The sequence below is a fragment of the Dysidea avara genome, chromosome 4 (assembly GCF_963678975.1).
Source record: "Dysidea avara chromosome 4, odDysAvar1.4, whole genome shotgun sequence".
Classification (NCBI taxonomy): Eukaryota; Metazoa; Porifera; class Demospongiae; order Dictyoceratida; family Dysideidae; genus Dysidea; species Dysidea avara.
This window is the reverse complement of record NC_089275.1, coordinates 9,945,856-9,965,890: the sequence shown is the minus strand read 5'-3', so window position 1 is coordinate 9,965,890 and position 20,035 is coordinate 9,945,856. Positions and strand designations below refer to the sequence as shown.

Here is a 20,035-nt window from a genome sequence, read left to right as displayed (position 1 = left end):
CTGATTAAATTACTAAACTTTGTCAGGCCAAGATAAGTTTATAAATCTTATGAAACCAAAGTAAAACTAACTGTGAAATTGACACCCGACACCTTCGTGCGTAATAAGCGCCTCTAAAATAATTATCGTGTTGCTGTTATTTAAGACATTCAGAGCCTTTTAAACAGTTACAACTATCTGCAAAGGTCAAAATGACAAAATCAGTTACAACCATCTGCAAAGGTCAAAATGACAAAACAGTTACAACCATCTGCAAAGGTCAAAATGACAAAATCAACAGTGAGACACTACTAAGAGGTGATTATTTGCAATTGCTGCTTTAAAAATGCAGCAACTAACAAGAGAATCTGGCTCTCCCCAACCACCTACAAACTTAGCCTGTTTGTGCTCCTCCCCCTACCAGCTCCTGGAACCGCCCCTGATCATGATTAGTTAGCTTATAATCAGCATCATAGCAGTAGTAGACTCATTCCATTATGTGCATGACGTTCTCATGTAGCTACTACCATAGTTTTCGATTTGAATTTAGCTATATATATCATGTCAGTACATTGATACACCCTTTCCCTTGGTTCATGCTTTTATTGTGCCTGTTTCAATTTTTGCTCTACACATATACAGTTTATCAGTTAGTTATTAAGGTTATAATAAACACACAAGGTCTGCTAAAACAATTATACACTATACTGCTACATATCCCTTGCTAAACTCTAATAAATCTCAATATAGCTAGTTTTCTACTGTTGTTCTTTGGAGTAGGTGTTGTGGTAGAAGTTGACCAATGCATCTCTCCAGTTATCACTTGACTTTACAAATGCCCCATTGACAATAAAGCCAGGTATCATCCCTTTCATGTCGGTCTGCGAAACAGTGGTCAGTATTGATGAATTGGGGTCCTTTTCATCCTGCTTTATAATAATCCCTGATAACTTGGATTCTGCTCGCACCACCTTTGATTTAGCAGGGGCATTGGCATGCTCTCCATTAATGGAAATGACATATGTAGTCTTGGTTGCCTCATCTTGCTTAACCCAACTGTGAAGGATAATTTCCCTGTCTGATGCTGGTGTAGGGAATGGACAGTACCTATAATATAGTATATAGTCTGTAACTGTAATACGTACGTATGTACATCAAAAGCTACTGAGGCTATATTCATATACACTGATATACATCACCTAGCACAATTGAGCACAAATTAATGTACAGTAGCATCACATGTGATCTATATCCAGGTAAGGCTGGAGCAGATAAGAATTCTTGATCTGGATCTAGAGAACAGTAATTCTGACCCTATTTCAACCCCCACAGATGTATTCACAAACACAGTCATGTAAAATGGGGGGGGGGGGGGGGGGGAGAGGCACAGAGTATGAAAATAGAGCCATACACTAATGTGAAATATAGCTAACTGGAGCTCCCAGCAGGCTTGACATTGGGTCTCAGTTTTTCTTTCTTTGGGTAGTTTCGTATTTCAAATACAATGATTTCAGCCCACTTCATTGGGTCATCCCTTTCAAAGTGACAGAAGTATGTAATACCCTTCCCTTTTCTATAAGCATCATAGCTACATTTTGCTCACCAATAAATAGTGCTGTAATGTCCACAGTCCTCCAACACCTTGATTTCAGTGAAGGTTGTATCATAACGTGACCTCAACTGGACGTCAGTAGTCAGCTTAACAGCTACACAATAACACAGTAACAAGCAAAGTATTTATTGTTTGCAGTAATAGAGAATTCCATTACAGTTACTTATGAAACAAAGCCTTACCATCATTGTATGGGACTCCAAATAGGTTGCTGACACACTGTGTAACAAAAATCAATATATACATGGTATGCTGTGGCCAATGACACAACAAGTGCTACTACAAGCTATATATTATTAATTGACACCTACTAGAACACCTCTAGTACAACTTATAGTAGTTGGGTGGCAAGGCAAGCTAGGGTGGCATGTCAGGCCAACCTTATACAGTTGACCTCAAACTCACCAAAAACTTATGCACCTTTATATTATAGACAGTGTAAGATTTTATTATTCTACTTAACAGGAAAATCTCAATTATATATAAAGGGTTTAGCTTTGGTTTTTACCAGTTCCTTCTTTTTGATATCATAGGCATAGGAAGTACCTCATGGTGAGTAAGAATTCCAGAAAATCGGGGAACGGAAAGTGGGAACGGGAATGACCAACGGAAATGCCTGATAAAGGTCATCATGTGAATACACAGGTTGGATTTTGTAGCACAATGCTTCTTTGTAACATTGTTATTAACAATTTAAATACTCTAATAGAGCAGTCACCAGCTTTGAAATACTGTACTTTAAGAATGTTTCACTAACAGGAACCTGCATTGAAAGCCTGGTAATTGATGGACTATAGCTGTCATAGATTAGGTATAATAGACTAGCTAACTCATCAACACTGAAAGATAGCTACATACTCCTTGCAAATCGTAAACATTTTACCACTAAACATGAGTAGGTTTACAAAGTATCTATTCTAATTTACTGACATTGCCTGCATATAGATGTGAGGAGTTGTACCTGCAACATCAGGAAAAATGTCACATGATAGGTATGTAGCAACTGTAGTATGTGTAGGTAAATGGCTCCAATGAGGAGACTAGCTAAGGACAATATGACCAGTCGTGGGGACTCCTCTTGGAGCCACTTCAGCTTGAAAAACACACCAGTGCCGCATGCATACTGCCATCACATGACATCTTATCTAGAAGCACAAGGTGCAGTTTCCAAAGCCTATAATGGACCATGTCAGTTAACTATAGAATTTCTTCATCAGTATTGATTTTAATGTTGAATATTTATATTTATCGTTTCGAAGGAATAGCTAACTTTCAGTATCAATGAGTTAGCTAGTCTAATCTATGATGGCCATAGCCCATCAATTCACAAGCTATCAGTGTGGGTCTGTGGTGGGATAATTAGTGAAACAGCTCCATTAATACAGGCAACTGCTTTATTAGAGTGTTGCGATTATTTTAGCAAGAGGATCCAACAATGCTGCAAAGAACTATTGCACTGTAAAATCCACCTTAACCTTATAATTGCTCCCATTCCTACTTTCCGTTCCCATCCCGTTTTTGTAGACTTCTACTTACCACCTCATAGTTTGGGGGGCAAGGATAAGATGCAAGCTGAGCATGCAAAGTCCATGCAAAGCATGCTAAACTATGAAGCCACCCCAAATATATTTGTGACTGAATTTTGGAAAATCACCCATATGGGGTACGTGAAATAATTAGAATTTTCTGGGTTAACGAAAATGCACAGTAGGGATATAACACTTCTTATTGCTTTACTGTGATTTAATATCATGCACTACTCCAGCTTGTTTCAGTACTTTTATTGATGTGCTATGGTCCCTACTCTAGTTGAAAATTCCAAAAATTTTTGTGTACTTCCACTTATAACCCAAAGGTGACCTAATTTTAGAAAGCTGTCAAAATGTGAGCTGATTTTAGAAAGTTGTCGATATCTGCACATTTTTCGAATAGGTTTTTTGTTGTCTATAAGGATAGAGGAATGGACTGGCTATTGTATGCCTCAGCTTCATAAGTTAAGCAGTGCGGGGAAATACAGCACTCACTAGACAGCTGGATAAGTAAATAAATCAATATAAAGAAGCCACTGAGAAAATAATTTACAGGTGCTTACATAAACCATCTACTGACACAATGGCATATGGAATTGAATCTTGGCTCATTGTGTTCACCATGAATTTGTGAATCTACCATTTTACCCACTGTGTTCATAAAGTAAGGTGAATTTACTGAAGAAAGATTGTTGGCAAACTCTTTTATCACCGCAATGTAAACAAACCTCTGTAACTCAGAAACCCTGCCATGTATGGAAATAAAACAAAGGATTTTTGAACTCCCTGTGAACAGAAGAACATGATGATGCCCATGATTTGTTCATTGTCTGTATGCATAAATCATACACCTTTCCACTGATAATGTCACTGTACTACTAGTGACATCAGCCACACTTGGTACGCATGATCAGTGCCTCTACGGCTTCCCAGTGGTACTACTGCTCTAGGGCACAAAATAGCTGCTTTGTGTGCTATAAAATGTTTTAATAACATCAAGTAAAAGGCAGACCGGAAAAATAGAAGGGCAGATGAGGAAACTGCCCCCCTACTTTTACAAGTGGAGAGGCAGTGCCCCCTCACCTTTTCCAATTCCCAATTGTCAAATTAAAACAACTATTGTAGTCATTAGCCAACTTACACTTTGCATGATTTACTGGGATTGTGCTAAACGTTATGCAAGAATGGAATACGGCATGAATCAGTACTAGGAGTGCATGAGATCAATAATTATACTCTAATAGAGCAGTCACTTAATCTACTCTAATAGAACATTCAGCAGAATCATAAAAGTCGGTCCTGTTATATCAATATGTCTTCATTAACACATAAATCTATACATAATCAAGAGCATGAGTCTATCTGAAATGCCTTCATGTATCTAATTGTACAGTATCTTAATGACTTTCATTGCCATAATATTTATACGAGTATCCTATTGAAGTACACATGTATGTAGCACTGAAAATGCTCTCAGATTCAATATCAAAACATTCAAAATTTTCCTGTGTGCACATGCCCCCAGATCCCTTTAGTATTGGCATGCTCAAGATACAGTTAATGATTTTAAGACACTTGTAACTTACAGCCACCCCACATGACTCCCTCCCACTTTTGAGTACTGTTCTCCGCCCCTGCAAGTTACCGAAAGCCGCTCCTGTAAAATGTGGAGCATTTTTTATGCTTAGAAAGCTAGTAGTCTTAATTGTACCTATATTTATGGTTACAATTTTGGAAAACTGTTGATCTACACACGATAGTACTTTTGTAATAAAAGCAATGGCATAAAATTCAATCTCCAGAAAAAAAATTATGCAAGTTTTTATTGCCTACTGGTCAGTGAATTAACACTCTAATGGATAATCCTGAGCATCGTAGTGTTCGCCTGTTCATATAATTAGCTATAGGGAGCTCAAAATTTTTTGTTTCATCTTCATACATGGAAGGGTTTTTGAGTTACAGACATTTGTTTACGCGAGTTTTGGGATGTAAAAATACGTCGATGGTCTTTCTTCAGTGAATTTCCCTTCTTTCTCAAACAAAACCTTGGTGGATTCACAAATTCATGGCTTACACAATGAACCAACTCCTTACAATGTTGTATCAGTAAGTTATGATGGCTTATGTAAGTGCCTGTAAATTATTTTCTCGATGGCTTCTGTATGTATTGATTTATTTGCATGTCCGGCTGTCTAGTGCTATGGTATTTCCCACACTGCTTAACCTACGAAGCTGAAGCTGAAACTTAGCCATGCAGTCCATTCCTCTTGTTCCTACAAACAACAAAGAATAAATAAAATTTTGAAAAAGTGTGGATATCAATGGTTTTCCAAACTAACTGATGACCTTTGAGACATCATGCATGGCTACAGCTTCTAGGGGACACAGCCCCCCACATCAAATACTTCCTCTGCCACATGAGTTTCTATTCTGCAGACTTTCAGTGCAAGTCCCTAGGGTGATAGCTAGCCACTAGCTAATAATCATAAAAAACATCCCATACTGAGGCAGGCAATGTACAGTAGGATCAGAACAGTATCTCACTGATGAAGGAATGTAGCTGATTGTTGACAATGAACAAGTCCTTGTTTCGAATCAACACCTGCACAATAGAAACCCCATAGAAAATGTGGGCAAAAACGCTTCATGGAGCTACGTAACAAGGTTCTTTATTACTGTGACCACAAATAAAAAAATGTATTATACAATCGCGCCGCCACATTGAAGATAGCTGAAGTGTAAATGACACAAACACGCGACTATGTAAAGGACATGATCAATAGTTTAAACGCACCTTAAAAATGTGGACTGATGAGTCACTGGATGATTTTCGATACACCTCGGTGTGTTCGAACGTCTTCGCGTGCTGCCAACCCGCGTCTTTCTCCTCTTCCTGTACCTTTTTTAGCACCTCTTCGAACGTTTCAGGAGGAATTTTGTCACTTCCTTGTGCCATTACTGCGATTCTCTTGCTTAGCAGACACACCCAGTAGAGTATCATGTGATCGAACACGTGATTTGTAGCCACTACCTATTTCTTAAAAGAAAGGAGCGGGCGGCGCCAAACCACACCTGCTGATGTTATTACATATGGTAGAAATTTAGGATGGTCAATTTGGTGAAATTATCACTATTGTGACAACTGTAGTAGTAGCATAGCTACCATAGATTATGACCTTGTGCGTGCCAAGGCGTGGTCTGGCAAAAAACAGAAAAAAAGTTGCTACGGCTTCAAGTTTCACGATAGTTTACGAGAAAAGTGAGGGAGCGTTCTATTGCTAAAACCTTCCCTAGCGGGCGGAGTAACTCGCTATGCAGCAAGTATGTTTACCCATAGATAGTATACCACAGGTATACTATCTATGGTTTACCCAGTAACTTACTTTAAACCAGCGATACTCTATCTTTCAGCTCGATTCCTTCGTATTAGCCGGCATTAAAAATATTTCGTATGCATACTTAGATATTTGAGTATGATGCATAGAATGCGTACGTTTTTGCCCTCAAAAAATGGCAGATGCGTTATTCAGTTTGATGATGTAAAGTGCCACGCCTTGGCGCCCACATGGTCTATATGAGCATACATAGCCCTAACTTATTGATTGTAACATACCTACGCAATGTAAGGCCACATAAACTTAATTATATATTATTTCTGGGTAGTTTCTCATTCACGCCCGCCTTACCAGCGCTGTTTTTCTTACCTCCGGCATTAGGGATTATTTTTTGCACCACTGGAGGAATTAGCACCTTTTATAGTTGGTACCTTGCTAGAGCAGTCTAAGAATAGCTATATTGCATTTTGAGTCATTTAATTCAGCTATCTAGTCAGTGAAAAATAAAATAAAAATCCACCCTCCCGTACTGTTGTTTTGAGTATAGCTACAGGAGGATGAGCTAATAATTAAGTTTATGTGGCCTAATATTATTGATTTTACATCCTAGACTAATCAGCCATGTTCCCTGTCTAGTAATTAATGATAAAGAATAAAAAACTGAGTGAGTCCAGTCGACTTACAATTTTGCCGACATTAAAACAGATGCCTATACACAAACAGCTTTATCAGGAATCTAATGCCTTACCCCCACATGTTATAGAATCAACATCAACCAATTTTATTATATTATCAATAGATAATTATTATAATTATTTTACACTTATGTACCTTAGTAATTTTTGCTATAATAGATTTTCTAATTTTCTTTGTACTGGTCTGGGACAAAGTTAGTCCCCTAGTGTGTGTTGAAGCTAAATTATTAATAATTATAATACTAAATATAACTACTGACTGTGTAAAATCAAAATTGTTCTAGATTAATGTTTATCTCAGGGGTAATTTTTATGGTCCAGAAAGAAATTCTTTGCACACCATAAATAACCATCAGTTGATCAACCTCCACCCTGTTAGAACCCCTGCAATTGTTTAATGTACAGCATACTTGTGTCATATAATCCACCGTATTGCAGCACCTGTACAGTATCGTGTGTGTAGTAGTGTTGTATCCAGGAGCAGATCTAGGGGGTTTCTGAGGTTTCCAGAAACTGGTCAAGTGTATTCAGGTATATTTTACAGTGATTTGCAATGGTACAAAAGTTCAGATCAAAATACTCTAATAGAGCAGTCAACCACTCTAATAGAACAACCACATTTTGTATTTCTCTTAAGAACTGTAAGTACACCTGTAGCTAGCTAGCTACTTATTTACCTGTGCGAACACAGTAAACAATGGTCCAAAATCTTATAGCATAGTGTTAAAATTTGAAAATTTTCCTGGGGGCATGCCCCAAGACCCCCAGAACAACATCCATGTTTGTTATATGCATCAAATGTCAAATTTGCTGTCCCTTAATTCTTTAGTCTGTACCTGATACTGTACCAGAAGCAAGCACAATTAAGCAGCTTACATTATAACTAACACAATTCTATTTTTAAACTGTTGATATTGTTACCAGATTCAATTTCAAATTACACAATTTTCTGGAAAATCTTGCCCCCATACCCCCTAGATTTAAATTAACGTATAGCAAAAGTTTGGAAACCAGTCACCAAAATTCCTGGGACCACCCTTGGTATCTGTCACAATGAATAGTGAGCATGAATTAGTAGAGCGATACAATCTTGGGATGGATCTCCACCTCAGTGAAGAGTACACTGCCAGCTATATAAGGTGGTTGTTATTATAGCAACATTCATTGTACTACTATATATCCACTATTGTTAAAAGAGCACATGTACTGTATATAACATTTATAGTAATAGGATCACTATATTTGTCATTGTCATTGTCTGCAGTGCTAAAATGAGCGGATGAGCTGCATGTAAACCAATTAGTATACCAAATCTACTATACTCTTTTACAGTCAGTGGATACTCTTCACTGGCACTTTCTACACTGAACATTGTAGTGGAGGTAGCTAGGACCAGGTCTTGTCATTATTTTCAGTGGTAATCCATTCTCATCTTGCATTGACCAGTAAATTACATCCAAGAATTCAGTCTTCTTCATATCAGTCTCCAAATCCTCTTTCATAGTCAGTCCAGTTCTTATTAAAGCTGCCCTTTTTGTTTCTCTGTACCACAATCCATCCTCCACCATCAATAGACATAAGTACTAAATGGTCTAGTACTCATGTTGTACAAACTCATCAAGATCCATTCCATTACAAGTCTTAGAATAGAACAGAATCATGGTCTAAACCATGGAACCACTAAACAGAACACTTCTTAAATCAAAGCTTGCAGCTTACCATTGAATGCTGAAAGTTGTCCTAGCTTGCAATTTATTATCAGCACATCCAGATGATCAAACTTTGTAATTTAAATAATCAATTGTGGGTTTGGTTGTCATTCGTAATGAAATGTTAATTGTGGGATGTGTCTCATTACGTATGTTTTACCTCCTGATATATCAAACAAGAAAGTTTCAGTTCACTTATACAGGTCATTAATTTATTATTCAGTGCAATATTTATTATTTATACTGACCAGGAAATATAAGAAAACCACAATATCTAAGTACCTGGATTAAATAATTGCAAAAGTGATCATGATGTAATAGTCAAGTCAGAGTCATGCAGAGGTTTTGATAATAATATCAATGGCTAGGTATTCCATTCTTGGGTAGTTTTGGACGCTGTGCAAGTGATACTACATACTCTTACTGTAGGTCTTTAGAGTGCTGCCACTTCTGACCATCAATTGTTATCTGGCTTGTGAGCGATAGAATGAAATTTAATACATTAAAATCTTGTATTATGTGGTCTAGTTTAACACCTATTGACAGAAGATTCAGCTTCCCTACCTGATTTTGTGATCAATCACACTACAGACAACCATCTGCCAACAGCTATGATTATTAGTTGTGACAGCTATAGCTGACTTGGAGTGATCAAGTATATCTAACATGTGTAGGAAGATAACATACCATTTTTTTATCTTTTCTCCCTGATAACGTTAATTAATTATCATCCTCTGCCATGCAGTATGGGGCACTTCACTAGCAACAAAATACTTCTAGAACTCAGTGTAGACAGAGTTGTGCAGACAGTCTCTAATATTATCTAAACAACTATTATGACCATCTCATCTATTACAGTCAGTTACAATGGCTATTGAACAATTGGTAAAGGTTTGTATCACCTGTATGATGTTTATGATTTTTCATTATTTTTAGAGAATTCACCATGCATGATTAGCTCATGCAGTAACCACATCACATCATAAGGGCTAAACCACTCTTTGTCAATTTCACCTGATACCATCTCAAATTCTTTTAATACCTGTGATCTGTCCACTTATTGGTGGAATTTGTTACCAAATATTCTGAAGAAACCGGCAAACTAACTTTAACGTTTCATGCACTTTTACTGTTTATTTTTGTATCATATAATATATCATTGTGTTACTATTGTTACTGTACTGATATTATTCTGTTTATTGTTATTTTTGTATCATATAATGTATCATTGTGTTACTATTGTTACTGTACTGATATTATTCTGTTTATTGTTATTTTTGTATCATATAATGTATCATTGTGTTACTATTGTTACTGTACTGATATTATTCTGTTTATTGTTATTTTTGTATCATATAATATATCATTGTGTTACTATTGTTACTGTACTGGTATTATTCTGTTTATTGTTGTTTTTGTATCATATAATGTATCATTGTGTTACTATTGTTACTGTACTGGTATTATTCTGTTTATTGTTATTTTTGTATCATATAATGTATCATTGTGTTACTATTGTTACTGTACTGATATTATTCTGTTTATTGTTATTTTTGTATCATATAATATATCATTGTGTTACTATTGTTACTGTACTGGTATTATTCTGTTTATTGTTATTTTTGTATCATATAATGTATCATTGTGTTACTATTGTTACTGTACTGATATTATTCTGTTTATTGTTATTTTTGTATCATATAATGTATCATTGTGTTACTATTGTTACTGTACTGGTATTATTCTGTTTATTGTTGTTTTTGTATCATATAATGTATCATTGTGTTACTATTGTTACTGTACTGATATTATTTTGTTTATTGTTGTTTTTGTACTCCAACAAGGAGGAATGGCTACAGCTCATTGTTGAGTTTAAATAGTAAATCAATCAATAATAATGGCCACTTTAATATTCATGACCTTGTGGATGAAAACAGTGTTGAAGTGTAATGGGTGATGTGATCTAGTTGTCCTCAACAAATTATTTGTTAGAAAAAAAAAACAAAAACAACAAATAATAAGCCATGGGCCTCTCGCTATGCTCTTCTTGGGATGGAGATTGCAAGTTGATCATACAGTTTTGTGTAGAATCTGTAGCCTGGATATCACATGCATGTCAAGTCTGAAGAAGTGGGAGTTACATTAAAGGTGTGTAGAAAATTCACTAAAGTAATGCACTTGTCAATTTCATGCCCCACCCCCCCCACCCCCGGGGTCCCCCATACCCGAGGTGGGGATTTGACATTGATTTTGTCCCCACCCCTGGGGCAATTGACATTTTGTCCCGGCAATTCATTCACATATACACCTGTATTTCTAAACAATAAAACTGCACTCACCAAAACTAAATGGCCCTTGGCCACGCACGACTATACGGATCGGATCACCAAAAGTGTTTTACTAGGTATACCAAATTACTAGTCGCATGGATTTTAGATGTGCGCTTAGTGCTAGTAATGGACGATAGTAGAGGTGATAGCCATGTGGTCGAAGCGGAAACGGAAAAGAAAGTGCTGGCTATCTACAAGGGCAGGAAGCGGACCCTGTGTTTTACTAGTACAGGACGAAATTGCGATAATGACGAGATACTGAAGGCGTTTATCACAACTTTTCAGGACCAGCTCCATTTTGCAGGAGAGGCAGCAAAACCAGACCACTTCTTCCTACAAATAAAGGATGAAGAATGGGGAGGGGAGTTTGTTGATGTTCACCCCACTGATGAAATCGCTGATCACAGCATTTTGCAAGTTCTAGAGGTAGCTAAAGTTTCATTTCACGGTTATGACTACATATATAGCTAATAGCTATATAACTAGTTTCAGATATTAGTAGATGTTAGTTTCAGATATTGCTAATTTATTATAGTTTGTGGTAATTGTTATTGCTATGACAATTTTGTAGGTAACTCACCGAACTAGTACCTGTAATGCTGATGCTTCTCAGGTAAACACTAATAGTTAGTAGCTAACCTAACTTATTATCCATGCATAAACATATAGTCTGCTGATAAGGAAGATGCTCATTTCTCAAAGTCCCAGGTAAACTTGCAATTTTATATCAAATGTGAATTTATATTGTCATCAACATAGCCTGAAAAGGGAGTTGCATCATTGGTCATTGACAAATCATCACAGATGACCTTATCTTTGTCAAAGGATGGAATTCATTTGGTGAAGCCTAATTCTAATCAGGTAAAATTCTAGTTATGTGTAAAACTATTTACTAAATTATTATATGATATAGGATGATGGTAGTGCCAGGCATTGTAGTGATGTCTCTACTGAGCAATTTTTACGCAGCAAGTCCCATTTCTATGGTCGTAACTCTTCTAAACCCCTGAGTTTGTATCAAGAATCAATTAATTTAGCTTCTGAAGAATTGGTGGTGGCAAATCCTAAGCTGTTGGATGACAGAGACGAGTTGCTGAAGCTTGCACGTGTCAAAGTTAATGATGATGGATACAATTACAAGAAAGGGAAGAGCAGATCAAAACGGTTCCATGAGTCTAGTAGTGCAGTCAAACAGGTAAAGCAAACAACAGCACCAACTTATGTTAGGACTCAGAGGATGCTTCATCTTGAAGACAGTTTGAAAGATATAGACAAACAAATAGGCTTCAAAGAATTACGAAGAGAGCAGGCAATAAATTCACGTCAATACCAAATTTGTGATGAGATAACACATGAAATAACAAAACTCAAAACACAGCGCTATCAAGAGCAAATAGAACTAAAATCATTGCAGCGCAAGGAGCAACAATCGAAGTGGTATAAGAAAAGGAAAGAGACGGATGGGCATGATGAGTCTGACAAAAGTGCTTCTTCATCATTTAGTTCTAGTCATAGTTCTCAACCAACCAAACGCTCTTCCCAGCTTTTTCTTAAACCAGTCAAACGAAAGTGCCCATCAAATTTATCAGAAAGCTCAGAAGATCATACAGAGCAAATGGCATTGCAAGAGTCAGATAATGATAACTCTTCCTCTTTGAGTGTAATAGATTTATCATCTACTGACCGTGAAACAAGTGATGAGAGTGAGGAACATTAGTTATATGTACATACAGCTAAATATAATTTTGTGACTATTGTTATTCCATGCATGTTAAGCTTTTTGCTACAGTACTATTAACGTCACTACTGTATGTGTATGTTGTACAAGATTTGTGTCATGAACTATGACATTTTTACATGCAATGATATAATTGATTCAATTATATACGCACATGATTAATATGTTATATGAGTCACACTTTTATGTCTTGAACCACTGCTACATTTCATACAACATACTGTACAATATAATGTGTTCCATTTTGGCTCCTACATCAAGACACACGGTAGTGTGTCGTGCGGCCCAAGAAGCCGGCGTGCCACCCGTGAGTATATTAACAGGAAGAAAGAAAACGCAATTTTCACACCTATGTAGCTCTGTGATCCCTTATCCGATTGGAACCAAATTTGCTAGAGAGGTGCCGGCCAGTAAGGGGAGTCTACACACCAACTTTGAAGAAAATCGCTCCAGCCATTTCCGAGATACGAGCGAACAAAATTTCGTTTTAATTTCTTCGTTTTTTTTCTTCTTCTTCTTCTACTTCTTCTTCATTTCTCACATTCGCAAAATCCGCCATAAAACACGAATGCGTGCTCGGATCGGGCTGAAATTTGGCACACGTAAGGGCTCATTAAGGCGGATCTGTGTACCAACTTTGGTAGGAATCCGATGAGCATTCACGGAGTTATGACCGATTATTTGCGTAAAATAAGGTCGAAGGTCTGTCACGCCTACAGGGTAAACTCCTTTGAGGAATCAGTTGAAAATTGATATGTAGATGGAGCAACCATCGTAGGAGTGCCTTTTTGTGGTTTGAAAGGAATCGGGATAAAGACCACGGAGATATGACACAAAACCCGACCTGTGTCAAAATTACGCAATCGATTTTTATGAATAAAAAAACTATTAGTTTTTGTATCTACCAGGCAAACCGCTTAGAGCAATGAGCTGAAAATCAGTATGTAGCTGGAATAATCATCATAGAAAGTCCTTGCAGTAGTACAGAAGAATCGGATTACAAACCACTGAGTTATGATTCGAAAGGCAACTACGTGTAGCAAATGCGAGATCGAGATACTCTAATAGAACAGTCACCCTAATAAAGCATTCAGCTGCATTTATAATTTACTCAATTATAATTTATTACATTGCAAATTATTCTGTAGGGAATTCAGTTACAAACAAGTCACCCTGTAGTCAGATCAGCCAGAAGAAGGTACCTAATAGAGAGTTCAGCTACAAAGAAACCATCATGTAGAGAGTTCAGCTCAAACAAATTGCCCTGTAGAGAGATCAGCTAGAAGAAGTTACCTTGTAGAGAGTTCAGTTACAAAGAAACAATCATGCAAAGTGTTCAGCTACAAACAAATCACCCAGTAGAAAGTTCCACTATGAACAGATCACACTGTAGAGAGTTCAGTTAGAAGCAAGTCATGTTGTAGAGAGATCAGCTAGAAGAAGTAACCTTGTAGACAGTTCAGCTACAAAGAAACCACCATGTAAGAGAGTTCAGCTGCAAACAAATCACCTGTAGAGAGTTCAGCAGGAACAAGTCACCCTGTACAGAGATCAGCTAGAAAAAAGTCACCCTGTAGAGAATTCAGCTACAAACAAATCACCCAGTACAAAGATCAGGTAGAAGAAGTTACCTTGTAGAGAGTTCAGCTGCAAACAAATCCACTGTAGAGAGTTCAGCTAGAAACAAGTCACCCTGTAGAGAGATCAGCTAGAAACAAGTCACCCTGTAGAGAGTTCAGCTAGAAGAAGTCGCATTGTAGAGAGTTCAGCTACAAAGAAACTACCATGTAGAGAGTTCAGCTGCAAACAAATCACCCTGTAGAGAACTCAGCTACAAACAAATAGCCCTGTAGAAAGATCAGCTAGAAGAAGTTACCTTGTAGGGAGTTCAGCTACGAACAGATCACCCTGTAGAGAGTTCAGCTACAAACAAATCACACTGTAGAGAGTTCAGTTACAAAGAAACCACAATGTAGAGAGTTCAGCTGCAAAAATACCAATCACTCTGTAGAGAGTTCAGCTGCAAATAAATCACCCTGTAGAGAATTCAGCTACAAACAAATCACCCTGTAGAAAGGTCAGCTAGAAGAAGTTACCTTGTAGAGAGTTCAGCTACAAAGAAACTACCATGTAGAGAGTTCAGCTGCAAACAAATCATCCTGTAGAGAGTTCAGCTATGAAAAGATCACCCTTTAGAGAGTTCAGCTAGAATAAGTCACCTTTTAGAGAGTTCAGCTACAAAGCTACCACCATGTAGAGAGTTCAGCTGCAAAAAAATCAATCACTCTGTAGAGAGTTCAGCTAGAAGAAGTCACCTTGTAGAGAGTTCAGCTGCAAATAAATCACCCTGTAGAGAATTCAGCTACAAACAAATCACCCTGTAGAAAGATCAGCTAGAAGAAGTTACCTTGCAGAGAGTTCAGCTACAAAGAAACCAGAGTTCAGCTGCAAAGAAATCACCTGTAGAGAGTTCAGCTAGAAGAAGTCACATTGTAGAGAGTTCAGTTACAATGAAACTCCCATGTAGAGAGTTCAGCTGCAAACAAATCACCCTGTAGAGAACTCAGCTACAAACAAATATGCCCTGTAAAAAGATCAGCTAGAAAACAAGTCACCTTGTAGAGAGTTCAGCTAGAAGAAGTCACATTGTAGAGAATTCAGCTACAAAGAAATCACCTGTAGAGAGATCAGCTAGAAAACAAGTCACCTTGTAGAGAGTTCAGCTAGAAGAAGTCACATTGTAGAGAATTCAGCTACAAAGAAACTACCATGTATAGAGAGTTCAGCTGCAAACAAATCACCCCGTAGAAAGTTCAGCTATGAACAGATCACCCTGCAGAGAGATCAGCTAGAAACAAGTCACCCTGTAGAAAGATCAGCTATAAGAAGTTACCTTGTAGAGAGTTCAGCTACAAAGAAACCAGAGTTCAGCTGCAAAGAAATCACCTGCAGAGAGTTCAGCTAGAAGAAGTCACATTGTAGAGAGTTCAGTTACAATGAAACTCCCATGTAGAGAGTTCAGCTGCAAACAAATCACCCTGTAGAGAACTCAGCTACAAACAAATATGCCCTGTAAAAAGATCAGCTAGAAGAAGTTACCTTGTAGAGAGTTCAGCTACAACAAAACCATCATGTAGAGAGTTCAGCTACAAAGAAATCACCTGTAGAGAGTTCAGCTAGAAACAAGTCACCCTGTAGAGAGATCAGCTAGAAAACAAGTCACCTTGTAGAGAGTTCAGCTAGAAGAAGTCACATTGTAGAGAATTCAGCTACAAAGAAACTACCATGTATAGAGAGTTCAGCTGCAAACAAATCACCCCGTAGAAAGTTCAGCTATGAACAGATCACCCTGCAGAGAGATCAGCTAGAAACAAGTCACCCTATAGAGAGTTCAGCTAGAAGAAATTACCTTGTAGAGAGTTCAGCTACAAAGAAACCACCATGTAGAGAGTTCAGCTGCAAACAAATCACCCAGTAGAAAGTTCAGCTATGAACAGATCACCCTGTTGAGAGTTCAGTTAGAAACAAGTCATCCTGTAGAGAGATCACCTAGAAGTATCACCTTGTAGAGAGTTCAGCTACAAACAAATCACCTGTAGAAAGTTCAGCTACAAACAAATCACCCTGTAGAGAGATCAGCTAGAAGAAGTCCCCTTGTAGAGAGTTCAGCTATAAAGAAACCACCATGTAGCGAATTCAGCTGCAAACGAACACCCTGTAGAGAACTCAGCTACAAACAAATCGCCCTGTAGAAAGATCAGCTAGAAGAAGTTACCTTGTAGGGATTTCAGCTACAAACAAATCACCCTGTAGAGAGTTCAGCTACAAAGAAATCATCAAGTAGAGAGTTCAGCTGCAAACAAATCATCCTGTAGAGAGTTCAGCTATGAAAAGATCACCCTGTAGAGAGTTCAGCTAGAAGAAGTCACTTATTAGAGAGTTTAGCTACAAAGCAACCACCATGTAGAGAGTTCAGCTGCAAACACATCACCCTGTAGAGAATTCTGCTACAAACAAATCGCCCTGTAGAGAGACCAGCTAGAAACAAGTCACCCTGTAGACAGATCAGCTAGAAGAAGTTACCTTGTAGAGAGTTCATCAGCTGCAAACAAATCACCCTGTAGAGAATTCAACTACAAACAGATAACCCTGCAGAGGGTTCAGCTAGAGTCAAGTCACCCTGTAGAGAGAATCCTGTAAAGAGTTCATCTACATACAAGCAGATCACCCTGTAGAGAGTTCAGCTACATTTCAAGTCACCCAGTAGAGAAATCAGCTGCAAATTATCCTGTGGGGATTAATTGACATGTAATAAATATATTCTCTCTTTTTATATTATGAACTCTTGATATATGCATTATATATATAATTTGTACATTTACTGATAAAATCAGAATGAGTTAAAGTATTTATAAAATCTGATTCATCTTTTTCTTTTTCCTGTGGTAAAGAAAAATATATAGGTTAAAAAGCCCCAAAGCTGGCCATAGGCCGGCTTTGGGGTATACAAATACAAAAAGAAGTGAAATCTAATCAAAAACAGCCAAGCTGTAAAAAAAGGAGTGCGGCCCTTGAAAAGGCTATGGTGAAAAAAGATGTGAAATCCAAGGTGGCGGCCAAGAAATGGCTGTGATGGTAGGTTAATGGTAAAAATTTTAATAACAACAATTCAGGTGAATTTTGTGCCAATTGACCAAGCGGCACCAAATTCACCTGAATTGTCGTTATTAAAATTTTTACCATTAACCTACCATCACAGCCATTTCTTGGCCGCCACCTTGGATTTCACATCTTTTTTCACCATAGCCTTTTCAAGGGCCGCACTCCTTTTTTTACAGCTTGGCTGTTTTTGATTAGATTATATATACACATGTATTATTTATCTTTTATCAAGGTGGAGAACCACTGTCTGCATTAGTTTGTAGTGATCCTTTGCCTGGTCCATCACAAGATTTAGAGAAAGTGGTTTCCACTTATTACGATGAGTCCAAATATATTGGTCAACATATGAAAGATATTTGTGGTGGTGTTTCAGTCTGTTGTTGCTCCAGCCTGTCTCTTGGTGATTATGCTTTAGCAAGATCTGAATTCTGCAGTCGTACGCATCCCCAACTATGTAACAAATGTGCTGAGTTATTGAAGGTTGCAAACATAGTACTAAAAGAGGGATTTATTACACTGCACGAAGCTTACCAATTAGTCTCACCAAACACAAAATATGATACAGCAAAAGCAAAAAGAATGCTTTTACAGCTACCGTTAGCATCCATAAGAGTTGGTCTGCCTAATAGTGGTACAGCATTCACTCTGTTAGTGGAACACCAGCAATCTTTGAATTATGATAAATTGTCAGTAATGATCAATTCATTACTTCAATGTTCACAAGCTACCATGGTGGGTATTGATAAATCAACTGTTCAAAAGTTGCTAGGCATTGCACAGTCTGATCATGAAAGACAGTGCATTCGCTATGCAGTCTTTAAAGCATCTGGAGTTACACCCACTCAGGCTCGCAAACAGTTTGGTTTTGATAATATGACAGAGAAGGCTCGACAAGTAGAAGCATGCATTAATTCTGTTTGTGCTATTAGAGAAGCAATTGATGAGCTTGCCAAAATTCAAGATGAAGCTTTGCTAGCAACATTTGGAATCTCTCCTGATGAGACTACAGTATCGTCAGATTCTGAAAGCTCTCTGTGCTCCCTTTCAGAAAATGAAGAGCTTGAGAGACTACCTCAAGAAGGTATTCTTGAAATGAAAGAGTTTAAGGAAATTGTACACAACTGCCATATTAATTGGTTCAACATTGTGGAGAGCTGTCCCAATGTAAATGAAGGAGCTTTGGCAGCTACTTTAAACAAAGCCTTACTTGATAATACTTCAGTATGTTTTGATAGCTCCAAGGTTTCAATGCTTCTACAGTCCCGGGATGCCTACCATAATGCTACAATGGATGCATATGAAAGTGAAAGAATAGCAAGGGCTGTCAACGGCGAGATTGTGACAGAGTCTGAGGCAGATGTGAGTCCTGAGGAGCTGGTTGGTTTGAATGACATAGCTAGTGAAAAGGGAAAGTTGCTAGTTCAAAAGCAAAGGGCAGCAGTAAAATCACGTGCTCGAAGATTGAAAATGAGGATGATTGCAGAAGAGAGGTTTCTTGCTCGCAAAGTTACAAAGCGTACAAGTAAGGTACAACAGGAATGTCCTGACATAGGTAAAACAATTGAGGATTTTGTGTCAGCAGGCAGTGTAGGAGCAGACCAATGGAGACGGACAGGAGTACTTACATTTGATGGAAATCTTAAAGTTGGAAAGAAAGTTACTTATCAGAAAATTAAACAGCACCTTGAAAACGTGTACAATCGCCATTTTTCATATGGTACTGTTGTCCAGCTTTGCATTCCAAGAAATAAAAGGCAGAGGTCAGCATCCAGGTATCAAGGGTTAGCAATGGTTACAACAAGAAGAGCCCGAAAAGGATTTAATTTAAAGTATAATCCAGATTCACACTGGTCGGCTGCCCTGTATAAAGGTTTTAATGATGTGCAGTATTCTGATGGAAGAAACATTCTGAATCTGAATCGTGACGATGCCTCTGGATTTTGATTGGACACCCTCACCACACACAAGCAGTATGCCACCCCAGTAGTTGCAAATAAAGAAATTCTTACTACACGAACAGATTATGTCAATAAACATCCTTCCACACTTCAAACTACTTCTTACAATTTCAGTGAGACCAAAACTACAATGGAGATGTGTGTAGGGGTAGTTAAGGCACCTGAAATTCACCAAAAGAACCCTTCACAACATGCAGCTGATTTGAACATGTTGTGTACCATGCCAGAGCTTCAATCTGTATTCATCAATATGGAGACAAACAAACCCAAAGAAGTTGACTGTATAAGAGTAGATGGAGCTGGTGATGAAGGTCCCAGTCATGTTGAGGTTCAATTTTATTGGACAAAGCATCATACATCATATAATGCAGAAGAAAGTTGCTACACTGGTAACCACCCGTAGCAGTGGGTCAAGCTACTTGAACAGAGTAGAACTTCAAAATGGTTGTTTGTCATTAGGCCATGCAAATCTCTTCATTCCATCTACA

General features: G+C 37.8%; 1 protein-coding gene across 1 annotated transcript; it reads right to left on the bottom strand.

The window, feature by feature from the left end:
* Positions 1-616: 616 nt before the first annotated feature.
* On the bottom strand, positions 617-6,127 carry LOC136253442 (START domain-containing protein 10-like). Its single transcript, XM_066046116.1, has 4 exons — positions 5,915-6,127; positions 1,774-1,810; positions 1,583-1,685; positions 617-1,086 (listed from the first exon to the last, which is right to left on the bottom strand). The coding sequence occupies exons 1-4, from the start codon at positions 6,119-6,121 to the stop codon at positions 738-740; spliced, it is 696 nt and encodes a 231-aa protein (XP_065902188.1). The 5' UTR covers positions 6,122-6,127; the 3' UTR covers positions 617-737.
* Positions 6,128-20,035: the final 13,908 nt, after the last annotated feature.

Bases quoted from the DNA above. Each gene is read 5' to 3' on its own strand.
- LOC136253442 (XM_066046116.1), bottom strand. From the start codon at position 6,121: ATGATACTCTACTGGGTGTGTCTGCTAAGCAAGAGAATCGCAGTAATG. The intron at 1,686-1,773 runs GTAAGGCTTTGT...GTTATTGTGTAG, and splicing joins TGGAGTCCCATACAATGATG to CTGTTAAGCTGACTACTGAC. The intron at 1,087-1,582 runs GTGAGCAAAATG...ACTATATTATAG, and splicing joins CATTACAGCACTATTTATTG to GTACTGTCCATTCCCTACAC.